This window comes from Xylocopa sonorina, chromosome 9 (assembly GCF_050948175.1).
Source record: "Xylocopa sonorina isolate GNS202 chromosome 9, iyXylSono1_principal, whole genome shotgun sequence".
Lineage (NCBI taxonomy): Eukaryota > Metazoa > Arthropoda > Insecta > Hymenoptera > Apidae > Xylocopa > Xylocopa sonorina.
This window is the reverse complement of record NC_135201.1, coordinates 4,481,670-4,500,977: the sequence shown is the minus strand read 5'-3', so window position 1 is coordinate 4,500,977 and position 19,308 is coordinate 4,481,670. Positions and strand designations below refer to the sequence as shown.

Sequence of the window (19,308 nt, the reverse complement as noted above, 5' to 3'; positions counted from 1 at the left end):
TACTTCTCTTGGGGTACCTCGATTTTTCTAAAACCCAAAATCATTCAATAGATTTATATTTCCTACGATTTAAACCCAAGGAAGCAGCTTCCTACTTAAAAATTCTCAAACTCGAAGAACTAAATTTGGACCAAAAAAAAATTCCATACTTCTCTTGGGGTACCTCGATTTTTCTAAAACCCAAAATCATTCAATAGTTTTATACGATTTAAACCCAAGAAAGCAGCTTTGCACTTAAAAATTCTCAAACGCAAAGAACCAAATTTGTACCACAGGACACTTTGCATACTTCTCTTGGGGTGCCTCTCAAACCCATAAAACTCAGAATTCTCACATTACCAAAATTCGCTGATCAACGCCAGAAACCTCAACGCGATCGCTGAGAAAACCAACGTGAAACCTCCTAAAAAGCCTCGCGTATCAATTACCAAACTGTCAATGATCGACAATCGAAAGCTGAAGCGAGAAGTGGTGGTCCCGAAGCAAGAAATTAGTGCCGTCGTATCTAAACGATCGTTGGCCGCTTCGATCTTCGACCACAAACCTGGGAACTGGCCGCGCGACCTCTCTAACGGCGACCCCGTCGACGTTCCTCTGCGTTCCAGGCACCTATTCAGCCAGGCGATCATGCAGTCAGGCTCGCCCACTGCGCCCTGGGCGATCATCTCCCGCGAGGAGTCGTTCGTGCGCGGCATCCGATTGGCTGAGGCTGTGGGCTGCCCCCACGACCGCGAGCACCTGCAAGAGGTGATCGACTGTCTGCTGGTGAAGGACCCCGTCGAGCTGGTGAAGAACGAGTGGGGCACCCTGGGCATCTGCGAGTTCCCGTTCGTCCCAGTGATCGACGGCTCGTTCCTCGACGAGACGCCTCAGCACTCGCTGGCCACCACCTCCTTCAAGAAGGCGAACATCATGATGGGCTCGAACACCGAGGAGGGGTTCTACTTCATCATCTACTACCTGACGGAGCTGTTCCGCATCGACGGCACGGAGGACGTCAAGGTGACCAGGGAGCAGTTCGTCAGCGCTGTGTCAGAGCTGAACCCGTACGTCAGCCAGATCGGCAGACACGCGATCATCTACGAGTACACGGACTGGCTGCGCCCTGACGATCCACACGTGAACCGCGACGCCCTGGACAAGATCGTCGGCGATTATCAGTTCACCTGCAACGTGAACGAGTTCGCTGGCCGCTACGCTGATACCGGGAACACTGTTTACATGTACTATTATAAGCATAGGTGAGATCCTTGACTCTTGGAGGAATTGTACAGGCGATTTGTTGTTGTAGTTTGACTAATTGCTGAGATGATAGAAGCAAATTAGGAAGCTGTGATGGGTCACAGTGGATTCTTGGCCCTTGAAAGAATTCATGTAGTTTGGTTAATTAGTTGAGATGATAGAAGCAAATTAGAAAGCTGCGATTGGGATAACGCTGTGATGGGTCAGAGTGGATTCTTGGCTCTTGAAAGAATTCGTGTAGTTTGGTCAATTAACTGTGATGGGTCAGAATGGATTCTTGGCCCTTGAAAGAATTCATGTAGTTTGGTTAATTAGTTGAGATGATAGAAGCAAATTAGAAAGCTGCGATTGGGGTAACGCTGTGATGGGTCAGAGTGGATTCTTGGCTCTTGAAAGAATTCGTGTAGTTTGGTCAATTAACTGAGATGGTAAAGACAAACTAGAGGCTGCGATTGGGATAACGCTGTGATGGGTCAAAGTGGATTCTTGGCTCCTGAAAGAATTCGTGTGGTTTGGTCAATTAACTGAGATGGTAAAGGCAAACTAGAAACTGCGATTGGGATAACGAAATATCGTCTGGATAGGTCAGAGTGGGCTCTAAAGTAGGTTCTAGGGTATAAAATCTTATGTCAAGCCATAAAATGGTACTTTAAATTTTGTTTTTTTTTCGCGAGATCTACTCGTAGTTCAGTCGGAATTGGAATTAGTGATCTCGCTTTAAAATGAGCGAAATGGCATCGAGTAGGCTCTGTATAGGCAAAATAACTTTGCTTGAGACTTATTTTGAGTCACGTGAGATTTGCTCGCAATTGATGCTTTCTGTAATACCATTTATAACTATCCCAATCGCAGATACAAACTACTCGCGTACCATACTTAACACGTTGACGCAAATGACGTCTCTAGTCGTCGTGCATATTTTAATCAATAAAAAAAGAAAAAATTTATTATTGAGTAAATTAAATGAAAAAATGAAATTAATTATTGAGTAACACATCTAGAAGAAAAGTGATAGCATGCCAGACAGCATATTAGTTGTAATTTTGAGCAAAGGACGATTATAGCCGTCCAAGGTTTTTTTAAGAAAAACTGTGACCAATCGAAAAACAAAAGTGTTTCTAAGGGCGATCGTAAAGTGAAAAATGTGCGTCAACGAGTTAACTTGGTGACTTCGTTCCAACATGTGCAGATCCGCGAACAATCCATGGCCAAGGTGGACAGGCGTGATGCACGCGGACGAGATCAGTTACATCTTTGGCGAGCCCTTGGACCCATCGAAAGGCTACACACCGGAGGAAGTGAACTTGTCGAAGAGAATGATGAAGTACTGGGCGAACTTTGCGAAGACAGGGTGAGTTCAGGTCCAACGCTTTTACTTTAATCGAATTTTACTGAATTATTTAGTGATTAACGAGGGGGTGTATTATGTTAGGGACCCAAATATCGGGGACGTTCAGTCGTGGACACTGGCTTACTGGCCGCCGCACACTGCCGCGAAAAAAGAGTACCTGACGTTGGACACCAACAGCTCTGACATCGGCAACGGACCTAGGGCGAGACAGTGCACCTTCTGGAAGAAATACCTTCCGCAACTCCTCGCTGCAACTTGTAAGTAATCTGTTGTGTTTCTTCTTTATCCTTTTTTTTTTGTGAGTCGATGGTACTTTTGTCACCAAATGTATTCTCTATTTGTTACCAAATGTACTCTATTTTATTTGAGTCGATGGTACCTTGTCGCCAGATGAATCCTCTATTTTCTTAGCGAGTCGATGGTATTTTTGTCATCAAATGAATCGCTTATTCTGTTTGCTGTGTAACATTTATTAGAGCCATTGGTGATTATAGTGAATTAAGGTGTCAGGATTACTATGAATTCGAAGGATTACTATGAATTCCAGAATTGCGAGTGAGGCTACATAATTTGCAAAATAGCACCCTTTGAATCATATGAGAGACTGTTTCTCATTAATTTTGAAAGTCTCACGCACTTATTTGCAGAAATATTGTTCTGTCTTTTACAAACCAACTACTTTTCCATTCAAAGTCCTCAAAGTCCCGTTTCACGATTAGCTGAAGCAGAAAAGCAGATTCAATCACTTGGTTACTCCATTACCATTCTTATTACACGTTGGTCGCAAAAGTCCCACTAACGTTAGCACTGAAACGATTAATAGAGGATCCACCGTCCCAGCCACCGATCTGGACCGTCTTCCGTGACACCTGTTGAGTGGAAAATACGTTTCATTAACCGCAAGGCGATCGTCGCCCGTCGAAAGCGAATCAATCTGGCTGATTACTTCCCCCCAGCGAAAAGATTTCAATCGACCACCCCTTCTATTATCGAACTTCGAAGCGCGAGTCGGTCCCAGTTCGACTTCCGGGAGGGCGTTCAGCGTTAAACGACGCGCGTTGGAGAACTTTTGCTCCTGCACGAGCAGCAGGATCGAGCGCACCCCTTCGAGGGGTGCAAGGGGCGCTGTAGCGACGATTTTCGCGGACAAAGCGCGGAATCTCTCTCGTCGAGAGCGGTTCTCCTTCTGGTCCACGGTTTAATGAGGTCTTTAACGAGATTTCGTTGGCCCACGACGAATTAAAAATGAAATAAAACTCTGACGCCTTTTACTGAGGCTGAGGGGGTGGAAACATGGCCGTTTAAAGATTTGTCGAGGCTTGCATTTGCGTAGTATTCGAACAATTTTTCGTTTTTTTATTTCAGTATTGCAGTACATTAACTTTGGATCACTGTTGTTCTTAAAGAACCCACTGTGTTTTCGATAATTGGGCAGAGATAGAAAGTTGAAATACAAAATTTACTTTTTGTTTATTAGTATATAATTTTCAGTAATTCTATGCTTGTCCACTTGAATGTATAGAATAGACAAATTAACTTGAATTCACTCTTCCTGAAACTTTTAGAAACTACATTAATTTCTGAAAAAAAATCATCCCCTTGGAAAACAAGCCACGATTTCTGAACTTCAAAGCATCCTGGCAAAATTCCAGACAACTTATGACAACTCATATACGTACCAAAACTTAGTACATAGATACAACAACTTACAGCTAAAATTTCATGGGTTCTCGCGAAAAACTTACATTCCAAACACTTATTTCCACACATTTACCAAATATCAACCTGCTCGTCATCATTTTGGAAAAGAAAACTTACTACATGGTAACAGTTCTTCGTTTTACCCAAAAATATCGACGAAATTCTTTATCAGACGAAACGCAGGAGACGAAAGAATAACAGTTTCGAACGAAGCCATTATTTAAAAAAAAAAGGAACTCCATTATATCCTCAGCCTTCGCAGACATTGTCAGTTGGCTAATAGCCCATTTTTCTCCCACCACTGAACTTGCCCAGATCCGCGGTGCTAAGCACCCTCGATTAGTAGAGTCACCTCGCAGTCAATGGGACGCGAAATTGGTTCCTGAAGAAGGAACCTCCGCTTCTCTGGCGGCTGGTGTTCGAAGTACAACCGAAAGTCGATTGGTTACTCGCACGGAATAAATGCATAGTTCGAATAACGAAGAACGAGAAGCCCTTTCACTAATTCGAATAACGAAGAACGAGAAGTCGTTTCACTGTGTGCCTCTTCAATCAATTTTGACAATAACGCTTTGAGATTTTCAACCACGTATTTAGTAATATTTTAATTAACCTTTCGGGCTCTGAATACTTCTGGTCGACTATTGCTGACCATCGCTGGTGATGGAATATTTTTTTGCCACACTGAAGTGACTACTCAAAACGCAAACAGTAATGAATTATAGTGATTCTTCTGCAGAAGGTTAAATAATTAAAGACTGTTATTTTGGGGCATTAAAATTATGTATTTTAGATATGAACAATTTTACTTTTTTGCCACACTGAAGTTACTATTCAAGACGCAAACAGTAATAAATTGTAGTGATTCTTTTGCAGAAGGTTAAATAATTAAAGGCTGTTATTTTTGAGCATTAAAATTATGTATATATAAACATTAACAATTTAAAACATTAAATTTTACAATCAACTAGGAAACTTAATTTGATATTTACAACAGGAATTAATAATTTTGATATCTAATTGGTTAGAAAGTGGGACGTAAAATGGAATTTTTATGACCCTAATATTGCCCAACCGCTACCTAAGGAAGGCAAATTACTAACGAGTGCTCCTGTATTAATTTTATTGACAAATGTATATATGAGCCCTTAGTTCAGGCTGATGACTTAGAGAAAACACATAAATGCGGCCTTAAGATACACGGATGACTTCGCCAAACGCATATATGCGTCCATAGAGTTAAATACAGGTAGCACTCGTACTACACGGCATCCTATAACACGATTTTGCCATAACACGATTCGTAAATTGCGAGAACAAGTGGATGACGGTCAAATATCACAAATTACTCCCAAGATACTTCTAAAGCACATTAACCAAAACTCGTTAAAATAAAAAAAACTTTTACCTGTATAAATAATTTCTGTTACACGAAAGAACTAATTATTTTCCAACGCAAAGCCCCACTTCGATCGAAATATGGCTGGTCCCAACTGAAAAAACGTAGAAAAAAGAAAGGAAAAATAGAAAAGGGAACTTTCATCAATGTTCTCAAACTCGTTAAAATAAAAAAACTTTAACTTGTATAAACAATTTCTGTTACACGAAAGAACTAATTATTTTCCAACGCAAAGCCTCATTTCAATCGAAATATGGCTGGTCCCAACTGAAAAAACGTGGAAAAAAAAAGGAACTTTCATCAATGTTCTCTCGCGTTGTTTATTCAACGTTCGTCATCAAGCGTCCTGTATTTAAGGCTCTTCGAAACCGACTCACCACTGCGAGTAACCCGCGCAGAAATCTCCGCGCGACGATATCGGATGAAAAGAAAAATCGATACGAGTCTGTCGAAAGCGCAATTACGTTAAAAGACACCCTCTTAAGATATTTAAAACGCGTCTACAACGAGGCTCCTTTGTCATCGCTGTAACCCAGCCACGGAGAGCAATAAGAGGATCTGCATAATGGACGAATCGAATACGGAGGAAACGGATCGCGTCTGTTCTCTCTCTTTCTCTCTCTCTCTCTCTCTCTCTCTCTCTCTCTCTCTTTCACTCTCTCTCTTTCACTCTCTCTCACTCTCTCTCGCGGCTGGTATTTCGTGGAATGGCACAGAGCCAGATCCAGCCGCGTTTCACGCTGGAAAACCGCGAATAAGTATCTCTAGTCTCTATTAAATCGCACTCGGCTACAATAACGCGATATTCGGCTGGGATGATTTGAAAGGCGGAAGGGTTGCCAAGGAACCATTACCCAAATCGTATCCCCCTCACCTTCTCTCTGTCGTCGAACAGGAAAATTGTGAAACGTGTGTGAGTGGTTCGTCCCATTTTTTCTTTTTTTTTTTCATTCCAGTGTTGGTAGAAAACAGGTCTTTCCGTGTGATAGGAATTCATTTCATTGGAACATTGCTAAATTAATTAGTAGGAATTTTTAAACACTGTTTTCTATAGGAATTCATTTAATTGGAACATTGCTAAATTAATTAGTAGGAGTTTTCAAAGAATACTTTAGTGTACTGATTTCCTACAGAAAGGGTGGTAAATCAAATGAATTTGAGAAAAAGGTTGTACTTCTCTAACTTATATACTTAAAATCCAAAATTGAACTTGTGTTGTCCCAATACCTGAAAAACTAAATTTGAAATCTGAAACTACCCCAATCCACTACTCTCAAGAATACTTTACTGTACTGATTTCTTACAGAGAGGGTGGTAATCCAAATGAATTTTAGAAAGAAGTTGTACTTCTCTATCTCAAGTTTTAATATCCAAAACTAAACTTCTGTTGTCCCAATATTTAAAAAACTAAATCTGAAATCTGAAACTACCCCAATCCACTGCTCTCAAGAATAACTTATTGTTTTAATTTCCTACAAAAAGGGTGGTAATCCAACTAAATTTGAGAATCATTAAATTATTAAATTTATTAAACGAATCAATAGCAATTTTTCCAACTATTTGAATCAACGTGCACCAGTTGGAACGAAAGGAAAAACGATAGGTCGAATAGGGCGCGACGCGAGGTCTCCTCCGCGCGGATTACGAATTGCAGGGCTGCATTATGCATCTCATTGGCGTGCAACTGCGCAGCTCGCCATTGCCTTGCTCGCCTCGTCGAAGCGACGGCCTTCCTTTTCATTTGTTACGAACGTGACGCGCAATGACAATCCCGACGATCGCGTTTCGGAGATTGCACTTTGATATAAGAAGACGTCCGCTTCACTCGAAAATTCGGGTGCCTTGCGAAGCTGGACATTTTCTGAAGACCAACAAATTTCATTCGAGATGAGACTAAGAGAGCAATTATTCTTATTTTTATTTTTATCAAATAAAATATAAATTCATGAATGATAAAATGGCAATTTTGAATAACAAATCATCCTGTGATTTCTATATTTTATATTGGAAAAAGAAGTGGAATAGATTTTATTAAAATAGGTTTTCTGAATTATTTGCTTTGAGCAACATTTTTTCGAAAAAGTTGTTGCAAAATATAGTAATCGTTCCATTGGTGTGCATTATTTTAAATAAAAAACCATACGTTATTTCAAATGTGTTCAAGTTTGCTCATAACTAACATTACACAGTTATCTTAGAAATTTGACTTTCAATGCTTCTCAAGTAATCTCTGCAACCAAACGTGCAGATTCGCATGAATCTCGAGTTTCAAATCGCAGTTTCCATAACACAGAACTAGTTAACCAATACCTTAAAGTAGAACCAATGTACTATCCAAAGTATATCATATAAACACAAACAACAACAACAACAAAGTAATTAATCACAATACAAATAACTCCAAAATCCTTACCACCACAAAATACGTTCAAATCCCATTCACTCGCGTTCTCTTACAAATTGCAGTTTCCATAACGCAGAACCAATTAACCAATACCTTAAAGAAGAACCAATTTATTATCCAAAGTATACCATATAAACACAAACAACAACAAAAAAGTAACTAACCACAATACAAATAACTCCAAAATCCTTACCACCACAAAATACGTTCAAATCCCATTCACTCGCGTTCTCTTACAAATTGCAGTTTCCATAACGCAGAACTAATTAAGCAATACCTTAAAGAAGAACCAATTTACTCTCCAAAGTATACCATATAAACGCAAACAACAAAAAAACGTACTTAACCACAATACAAATAATTCTAAAATCCTTACCACCACAAAATACGTTCAAATCCCATTCAGTCTCGTTCTCTTAGCTCCACGCATTAACCAGAATAATTCCTGGCACGTACTACGCATAAGTTCACCCCAAAGCCAAGCATAGCGCCAACAGTGCCGCCCCAGCAGTCATCATATCCGTGCATCGAAAATTGCATTGCGAGTCGAGCACTTCTCTAAAACCCGTCGCAACGCGACGACGTCTGTCCACAAAGACGGGAAACGAGATTCGAACAGGGCGAAGGGGGGATAACGGAAACGCCTCGCGGGCGAAACGCAGCCGGAAGGATCGTGGATAAAGATGGCGCGCTGGCATACACGAACCAGCGTGTGTGCCAGGCCTCAGGGAGTTCCGGAAATTTATTTTACGGAATAAACGGCTCGCGATCGAATCGAGGATCAAACGGCTCGGAAGAGCGATCCTTTGGGAACAGCGAGCCAAAGATCCAGACAGGATCGCGTTCAACAACGAGGAGGGGGACGATGGAGAGGACGAGAGTGCCTGACCCGCGGGGGTTGAGTCGCAGAACCGGATGCCTGCGGATAAAAACGGCGATGCAGCGTAGAATTGCGACCGCGACACGCGCGTCTGCTCTTTGCACGATTTTCTGTTCGCTCGTTCGATTTTGCTGGCCCTGAGCCGCCCCTGGCGAACGTCTCGATGCCTTTCACCAACGACCGTCAAACGTTTCACGCGTCTGCATTCTGATCGCTCCTCGTATTAAACGAAACGACGTTCCGTCCTTGAGGGTTTAGCGCGTTTAACGTCGTTGCCAAGCTCCTCGTATAAAGGGTTTCGTGTCTAATGCGCGATGCTTGATCAATAGCTCTGGAAATCCGCGACTCTTGCCAGCTGGCAGCGTTCACCGCTGCTCTGGACGAGGACGAAGCTGCGGAAAGTTGCTAGTCATCGATCGATCGATCCGATTGCTGGTTTTCGTGGCAGGCAGGGTACGATTCGTGCGCTGCAATTACGTATTAATTTCGTTGATCATCGCGGACGTTAGAAAAGGGCGCGAGTTGAGTGGTTCTGCGCTTGGGTCGAATTCTGTTCCTCTCGAATTGGCCTGATCCATTTCATTTCAGGATAAATGTGCTCTACAAACGATTCTATATTAATTTTATCGCTATTTCTGCATAAATTATTTTTCTAGATTATTTCTTTGGTATTTCTATCCAGATTTATAATGTTGGCTACTAACGCAGGTTCTTAATCGAGATTCCTAGTCCTCACAGGATTAAACCTTACAGTTTAAAGGATGCAGAGAAGCTGAAATTAGAAAACCACGAAAAGTTGACATGACATTGAACACAATTCAAAGCAAAATCTCCTTAAATAGATCACAAAATCGAATCCAAATTAATTAGTTCCTAAAAAGTATCATAAAACTTACAAAACTCTCCACGATGCGAAAACTCGAGGGCAACAAAGGTCTATAGAAGCAAAGCGAGGAGTGAACGCGAGATTCTCACAGTTCAAAGAATATAGAGCAAATATAACGTAATTCAAAGCAAAATCTCATAAAACGGATCACAAAATCGAATCCAAATTAATTAATTCCTAAAAAAGTTTCATAAAACTTACAAAACTCGAGGGCAACAAAGGTCTATAGAAGCAAAGCGAGAAGTGAACGCGAGATTCTCACAGTTCAAAGGATACAGAGCAAATACAACGCAATTCAAAGCAAAATTTCATAAAAGGGATCACATAATCGGACCCAAATTAATTAGTTCCTAAAAAGTATCATAAAACTTACAAAACTCTCCACGATGCGAAAAGTCGAGGGCAACAAAGTTCTACAGAAGCAAAGCGACGAGTGAACGCAAGATTGCGCATTGCGCTGCGACAAAACACACCACCCCTAAGACTCGCATCAAGAATCCATGAAATTCCTCTGCCACAAACGAGAGATAGTCCTCGATTCTAAATAAACGACAGACAGCATCGCTTTCTAATCACAACGGTGGGCCTCGAAAGGTAAACCGCACGCGGCGTCGAAGCCAGCCGTTGTCACGTGACTCTAATGGCTCGTTCGCACTGCGATCTATCGGCGCGACCGCAGAACCGCACCTCTCGCGGCTGGTCCAGGGCGATCCCCGCGGGACTTCGCGGCGACACGGTTCCCCGAGGAAATCCGCTCCTCCCGTCGCGCATCGCCAACGAGGATTTATCGCCTCGTAAAAGTCAGCTGCGCTTTTAGGCGGCCAGAGCGGACGAAGGTGTCATTTTCATCATCGCTAACGAACCGAATTCGAGGCATCGATACGCATCGTAACCGCGTCGCAACCGTGGGACCGTGCGTTCGTCGCAGGTCGTCGTAACAGCGACGTCACGGAGTTAAATGCCACCTCGCCCCCCTCGACACGAGCGAACCCACGGTTGTTGGGTGCCCGCGTACCTAAAACGCCGTTGACACGGCGCCAACGCTCGTTTCACGCGACAACAACCCGTTATCGGTCGCAACGACGCGAACTACGTTCGATTGTGCTTTATGCAGTTTGGGGACGCCGCATCGAGACAGAATTGCGACACGTCGAATCTTCAAATTTGATGCGTCTGCGGCTGATCGTCCTCTCTGCAGCGATTCTGAGCGTTCTGCATCGTGCTTTGTATCGTGGCATAGACTTGATCGTGGGTAGATGCGAATCTACCGTTGGGTTCGACTGTTTGGTGGGTTGGAAATTCGTGCGTTCCTCGAGGAACTTTTTTGTTTGGTTGCTAGGAAGATTTTTAGATTGGTTTGAGTATTTGAGATTGTTTTTAATGTATGGTTTGATGTGCAGGAATGTTTTCAGTCGAATCTTAAATGGTATTTATTAAAGTGCGTACTGAGAAAAGGAGTACAGTAAGTCCTCAGGTTACGTGATTAATTGGTTCCAATGGTTTTCGTGTAAGTCGAGAGGAGCGCTGAATTTTAGCGTTCTTAGTATATTGTGACCATTTGCCTGAAGAAACGAAGAAAGGGTAAATTGGTATTAGAGTGCAATTGAATGCGAACTGAGTATAAAATAGAACTAAGAAAGGGAGTACAGTAAATCCTTGGATTATGATTAATTAATTGGTTCCAAAGGTTTCTGCGTAAGTCAAGAGGAGCACAGAATTTTTTTTATTCTTAGTATATTGTGACCATTTGCCTGAAGAAACGAAGAAAGGGTAAATTGGTATTAGAGTGCAATTGAATGCGAACTGAGTATAAAATAGAACTGAGAAAGGAAGTACAGTAAATCCTTGGGTTATGATTAATCAATCGGTTCCAAAGGGTTTCGCGTAAGTCGAGAGTAGCACAGAACTTTAGCATTTATAGTATATTTTGGCCATTTGCCTGAAGAAATGAAGAGGGTAAATTAGTTGAAAGCATGTTAGATGCAATTCTTTAAGCGTCTGATTCTAATTATTAGCGTTTTTTAACCGTTTACACTTGACTATCCTCTGAAGGGACCCAAGGCATTGATTAGTGATTATAGAGGATAAATTTATTTCACTGCAGCTTTCTGAGAAGTGCATATTTCTCTGAAGTTTTCTATCGCTTCTATTAGATGCTAGCAATAGAAACTAAAATAACAACTAAACTATTGCTAAAACAGCGATACTTTAGCAGAGCAGAACGCAAAGGGTTAACTGTCTCTTAGCCCTTTCCTTCTCTTCACAAATTAAAATGAAGCGTTACAACACTAGTATTCACCACTTTGTGACTTTCACAGAATCTTCGAAACCATCCAATCTTACTTTAAATACGTTATTCGCGATTCGTTACGAAATAAAAATATAGTAACGCAAATATTAAAACGACTAGCTTAATTTTCTGCGAAACGAACTCGAGCTACTTTCAACTGTCCAGTTAAAAACTTTAGTTAAAAAGCGTACGAGCGGACATCCTACTCGTTAAGAGCAGCAAGAATTACGAGTAGAAACGTTCGAGTACATCCGCGAACAGTGGCACACTTTTTCTAATTAACGCCAACCGCCGAACCGACGAGAAACACCGTCGCACGGCTGGAAAACGATAAAAGAGACGTCGCAGCGATGAAAAAACGTTCGAGCGAGCAGCTACGGAAGAGGAAGAACAGTCAGCGACAGAAGGGAACGCGAGCGGAAGCTACGAACGCCGCGTCCAATGGATGGGTCGCGATTAATTACTGTAAACAGAGACTCGATCACGGGGACGATGATACGAATACCCTTTCTAAACATACTGACTGATTGATCGAACGCGGACGGGAAACAGAACGGAATGATAATGATTGCACCGGTGATGATCGCGTCGCCATTGCTATTGACTCGCGATGCGCGAATCCTCCTGGACACTAATTACGACGGGGCGCATCGATTGTGTAACACGCGACTGATCGATCCAGCATTTCTTTTTTGCAAGCTTTGCTATAATCTGTTTTTTTTTTAATTTATTCAGTTTTTCGTAAATCGAATTTCTTATTTATTTATCTTTTTTTAATATTTTGGAAGTTAAGTCTCAATTCCTTTGAGAAATTTGCTTTCTAATACTGAAGTTAAAAATTGGTTTAAGATTTCTCATTTTGTATTTTCTTGAAGACATTTATTAGAAATTATTAAAATTTAGGAGAAAGAAAGTAATTATCTGCAGATGTATAATAGATTGTGTAACACGCGACGGATCGATCTAGAATCTTTTTTTTGCAAAGTTTGCTATAATCTGTTTTCTTTACAATCTATTCAGTTTTTGGTAAATCCAATTTTTCATTCTTTTTAATATTATAGAAGCTAAGTTTCAATCCAGCGTTCTTTTTTGCAAGGTTTGCTATAATCCTTTTTTCTTTTTTTTGCGAATCTATTTAGGTTTTTGATAAATCGAATTTGTCATCCCTTTTTTTAATATTTTGGAAGCTGTTTCAATCCAGCGCTTTTGTTTTGCAAGGATTGCTATAATCCCTTTTTCTTTTTTTGCGAATCTATTTCAGTTTTTGGTAAATCGAATTTCTCATCCCTTCCTCTAATAATTTGGAAGCAAAGTTTCAATTCTTTTGAGAAATTTGCCTTCTGACACTGAAGTGAAAAGTTTCTGAAGATTTCTCATTTTATATTTTCCTGAAGAAATTTATTAGAAATGATTAAAATTTAACAGAAAGAGAGTAATTATCTGCAGATGTATAATCTTGGATGAATCTGACTTGCGAAAGGGTAAACTTGATCTGCACAGGGTGAATTTGGATTGTTCTTGAGGAGAATGGAAGACTTTTAATTTTAGTTTCAGAAAGTAAATTTATTAAAACACTTATCTAACTTACAAAAGATTGAAGAAAAGGGTGAAAAATTTCATTCACCATAAGGTGAAATAGTTTCGCAAAAAAAAAAAAAGATGGATGAATTTCGATTACAGCAAACGCTGCAAGAAATAGCTGGATTCTTGAGGAAGCTGCTCTGACATTTCTAGCTCGACGAAGTAATTAAAGAAAAATATATCGCGCGAGGACCACCAGGGTGACGCTTTGAGTTTGATTACGACTCCTCGTCGAGTTCGCCTGAAACTTTTCCAATCGATCGCGATATCGAGTGCACTCCTGAGGATATTCCCCATGTTCAGGTGTCCGTTTCTCGTCACTTTCTGTGCTCGCGTTTCAAACGAATCCATCCTGGCTGCTACGACGAAGGTTCGTTTCGATTCTTTGCTCTCCTCTTTCCTTCCATTTTTATGCTACGCGTGTGTTCATGATAACGTTAAACCACCCCAATCATTACTTTAGAGAAGACTTCATTAGACTGATTTCCTACAGAAAGGATAGTAAACCAAATGAATTTGAGAAAAAGATTGTACTTCTCTAACTCAAACACTTTATATCCAAAACTAAACCTGTACTGTCCCAATATCTGGAAAACTAAACCTAAACTCTAAAACTACCCCAATCACTGCACTCAAGAAGACTTTATTATCCTAATTTCCTACAGAAAGAATGATAAACCAAATGAATTTGAGAAAAAGATTGTACTTCTCTAACTCATACGCTTAATATCTAAAATTAAACTTGTGCTGTCCCAATATCTAAAAAACTAAATCTGAAATTTAAAACTACCCCAATCATTACTCTGAAGAAAACTTTATTATACTAATTTCCTACAGGAAGGGTGGTAAACCAAATGAGTTTGAGAAAGAGGTTGTACTTTTCTACCTCAAGTTTTAATATCCAAAACTAAACTTCTGTTGTCCCAATATTTAAAAAACTAAATCTGAAATCTGAAACTACATTTCCCAAAATCACAAAATATCACCCCATTCCACTCATACACCCCAAAAAAGTAGACAACAAACCAAATAATCCCAAGAAACAGACAAACCACCCCTAACAACTCCCTCTTCTCACGTCCACAAACTAAAAACCCAAACCACATCCCAGCAAGTTCCTTCACCCCCTCTGCCCCACAACAAACCCCATTCACCCTTGACCCGTTCCCTATCCCCCGCTACTGTCTCTAATCCACCCATAGCACTCGAAGCAACGAGAAAAGAGGCAGGAAAACGTTCGCGAGCCAAACGAAAGCGATCGTAAGGGTTGATCGTAGTCACGGGAAAAGCGTTTGACGAGAGGGGGTTGTTTGATCGGGGCTCTGAAACAAAACAGTGATAAAGCAGTGGAGAAGTGGGGGAGAGCAGCGGCGGGGCAGCTGCTGGTCGGTTCGTAGCAGCAGGGGTTTTGATCGCGGCACCCAGGAACGAAACGAACGGACGAGCAGGGCAAACGAGGGTTGCGGGGGTGGCACAGGCCGCTCTGGAAGGCGGATCGATGCCGCCGCGTCGCGTCTGTGCGCGCAAACGTGCGCACGTGTGCGTGCACCCGGTGGCTCTACACGTGTACCAGGTCCGGAGGGATGCGTGGACGCGTTAATCGACGATTTCCCCGTCGCTGTTCCCTCTCTCTCACCCCCTCCCTCGCAGGATGAAAGGCACAACGAGGGGGGGGGACGCGGTTCGCGGGCTTCGCGGCGATTCAATGCGCGCTCGAAGTACGCCTCGAGTATTTTCTGCCGCACCGAGGGTTCGCTCGGCCAACGGTTCGAGCTTTAATCCTTTTAGCGGCGAGCAACGACGCAGCGTTGTTGCGAACACTCGCGAAAAGTGGCAACGATACCGAGCCGAGTGCTCTTTTCAGCCGGTGTAAGTCGAGATTTTTTTTCCCTTCCATCGAGGTAATTAAGGGTTCGATGTTTCGAGTCTGTTTGAAACTATCGCCGAACGTTCGTCGAGTTAGACTTTTCTTTTCAGTGAACTTAAACCGGGTCGATTCTCTTCGCGTAAGCGCAATTCTTTTCGTTGTCGCTGAGAGGGTTAATTGTTGCAAATTTTATTTTGCATTTGATGACGAAAGAAGGTGGCAGATGCAATGCTTGAAGGGGTGTCACAAATTTGATAGTCCTGCGATTTTTAAGCAACGATGAGACACTTTTTATAAAATCATCCCTTAGCATTTCTATATGGTACCCTCAGTGTATCTCTGTCATGCTCCAATGACAATTGCTGCTGGCAGTTGCACGATACACGACTACAATGTGATTAGTAACAAACTCAGTGGCGGAAATTTGCAAATGGCACTTGTAGCTGCGATTAGAACAACGACCCCTCGAGCGTAGGGTTGCGCGGAAATCGAGCCACTCTGACCAGACGTGAACGACTCACTGCCAGCAATTTGCATCGTCGTTGGTCCATCTTTGCCCTCTTCGTCTCGACGCTATCAGAGACGCAGAAAGTAACGAATAATTCGCAATAATTCGTAGAATAGCCGCTTAGATTCTTGATCAGCGTCCCTTCGACCACTGACAGAAACAGATTAATTCCAACGATTAATATCAACGAGAGCCGTCGCGATCCCGATTATCTCGTCCGTTTTAATTGAATTTCCCGGCTGGGTTTCGCGCGACGCGACGCTCATTGCTCCTCCACAAAGCTAAATGAATTCTTTGTTGCTCTCCGCTGCTCGAATAATTCGCCACCCCTCGAGCATCCCCACCGCCTCGTCCTCGAACGAGAACGATCCCCCTTCTTTTATTGCGTTCATATTCGACCGATTAATGCGGCCGCGTCGTCAAAGGGGCCGTTTTTCGTCTCCTGTTTCCACTCGCAGCGAACGCTTTGCGATACGTCGCTGCAACCCCCCTCGCGGTTGTCGCGTGGGCCGCCATTCGAGGCTCTCGTCGATGTTTAACCCTCGAATCGGTGGCTCGATTCAAATGGTTTCTTTGACGACGAGAGAATCACGTTTGAAACTGCGTTCTTCTTTCACTTTGCTCGCTATTTCTTTTGTTACACCGTTTGCACGCGTGTGTTAAATGTTAGTAATTAAGTGCTTGTGATTTACTGGGCTGTATTTTAATATCTTTATTCAGTGTTTAAGTATCGAGTGTCAGTATTTAAATGTAAATGGTCAGTGTCACACTTTTGGTCGAATTCAAGTCGAGGTGGTACCGTTGTTAATGTATTCTACAATGGTCGCCTTGTGCTTTATTCTGCATAGATAAATATGAAATAAATAATTTTTTGGATATACTCGAGTATTGACTCTGCTTAGAAATTAAACGTTATGCTTGTATTTTTATTCTATATATTTTAACTAATTCCATGCTGACCATTTTTTATTTATATTGACTATTTGCTATTTATGTACTGACCTGTTTAGTATTTTCGTTAAATTGAAGAAAGCGTGAAAGAAAAAATAATGTTACGTTGAACAGAAAGCATTGATGCTTAATTAAAGTTGGTGGCATTTCGTGGGCCATTGAAGGTTGAGAAACGCTGTTGTAGAACGTGTATTGAAATGTAGCTGCTCGCGACGGTAATAGCTTAAAAGCGTGGGTGATGTTTTGTGTACTCCAGTAATGACAACAAATCTGTACCTGAAAGCTGCAGACTAAACCAAGTACACGTTTTCTTTTTAAATTCAGTTATTCGCCTCGCCACGCTGCTTTTCCCTCTGTTTTATAAAACGGTCTGTGCAACTTGGTGTCCCAGAGAAATGGACTTGGTCTGGTTTTGTTCTTTTGTGCTCACCGCGGACAAACTGACTCCCGTTTTTCCGCGACGCCAAGGAAAAGAAGCTTCCCATATTTTCAGAAAGTGATAAGTTACAAGAATAATGTAAATAAATTATAATATCATGTTTCTAGATAAATTCAATATGGAGTAAGCAAATTTGAATAACGCATTACCAATATTAATCATACGTTTGACAAATTATAAATTAATAAAGCAAAGGTCAACGAGCGCGGTTGAAATATAATTAAATTAAATTTAATACCCTCCCTCAATTTCTCAGCGAACTGAATACTCATTGGTCACATGGGAAATCTCAGAAGCAGCGCTTAATTCCAACAAATGTTACATTATATACCAAACTAACTTAAAACAACTAAAAAATAATTTCCAATTATATTCATTTACATTTAACAACCCTAACGCTCATAAATCATCACAAAAGGAGAAAATAGAAAAATCAGGTGTCTCGATAAACAATAAAAAACAATTACAACGTACATTTAACGTATAAAAATTACAAGACACCCAATTGGACCAGAGCAACGCAAACCCCATTTCGAATCGAGTCTAACAACAATTATCAAAGCGTACAAAAATTACAAGACACCCCCATTAGATAACAACCCTAACACCCATAAATCATCACAAAAAGAAAAAATAGAAAAATCAGGCGCCTCGATAAACAATAAAGAACAATTACAACGTGCACTTAACGTATAAAAATTACAGGACACCCTATTAGATAACAACCCTAACACCCATAGATCATCACAAAAAGAAAAAATAGAAAAACCACGCTCCTCGATAAACAGCAAAACACAATTGCAACGTACTTTTAACGTATAAAAATTACAGGACACCCAATTGGACCAGAGCAACGCAAACCCGTTTCGAATCGAGTCTAACAAAAGACGGTGCTTATTTTCTGTTGCAGCAAAGCTGGAGCTGATCTCGAAGGAGACCTGCAGCGGCACGAGCGTGAACGACGGCGGCCACCTGCTGCTGGTGCTGAGCCTGCTGGTGATCGGCGCCCTGCTGAACCACAGGATCGCGACCCACCCTGGCGGTCTTCCGCGGGTCCTCGACCGGAAGAGCCTCGTCTAGCTGCCGCGCGCGGCCCTCGCGGACCGTTCCCGATCGCCGTGGAAGCCGATGCCCGCGGTCAGTGGTGACGGCGACCTTCCGCGAGGCGGACAGACGAGCCACTGGTATCGTTGATAACGAGATAACGAGCGAGAAACAGACATATCAACGCGCCGGGGAGGGCGCTCGATCGACCGTAGGACGGTCGTCGAGCGTCTGCTTCGTTAGTGAGAGAGATTTTAATAATATATCAATCGGACCGACGACATATCCACGAGGTCCCCGTGGACACGTGACGGTAGAAACTGTGCTCTAGACGAAGGACCCGGGGTGAGAATGTTCCCTCGAACCGACGCGTCCTAACCGATCAGTGTCGTTTCAGCTTCCTCTGTTCCTTTCACCATCCCCATACGCCTTCCTGTTCTGGCTGCATCGAAGGACGCGGTTTTTTTTTGGAAGAACGCGATCGTTTTGGTGACTCGCGTCCCTGATGAAGTTGGGATGTGTCATCTGAGAAGAGGGGAAAGTATAGATGGGTGGAGCGAGCACGTTCCTCGAGCACCAACCTTCAAGGACGCGCGAGGGTGAGACTTGGGTGAGACTCTTGCGAGAACGCACCCCTCGAATTACTGATAGAGCTGCTGATACTCTTGTAGATCGTCTGACCTACTCCAACTGCGACCACTCGCGCAAAGCTTCGTCGTCGTACTCTAGTTTCTTCCATCGTTGGTAGTTTGTAGACGCGCTGGT

The 19,308-nt window shown here is 42.1% G+C and overlaps 1 protein-coding gene across 1 annotated transcript in view; it reads left to right on the top strand.

The window, feature by feature from the left end:
- Positions 1 to 18,889, top strand: part of LOC143427458 (acetylcholinesterase) — an 80,438-nt gene extending 61,549 nt beyond the window's left edge. The window contains exons 6-9 of the mRNA XM_076901619.1: positions 606 to 1,241; positions 2,432 to 2,593; positions 2,675 to 2,850; positions 18,410 to 18,889. Of these exons, the coding sequence (XP_076757734.1) occupies positions 606 to 1,241; positions 2,432 to 2,593; positions 2,675 to 2,850; positions 18,410 to 18,579 (1,144 nt within the window). The 3' untranslated portion in view covers positions 18,580 to 18,889. The remainder of the gene's footprint in view (positions 1 to 605; positions 1,242 to 2,431; positions 2,594 to 2,674; positions 2,851 to 18,409) is intronic.
- Positions 18,890 to 19,308: the final 419 nt, after the last annotated feature.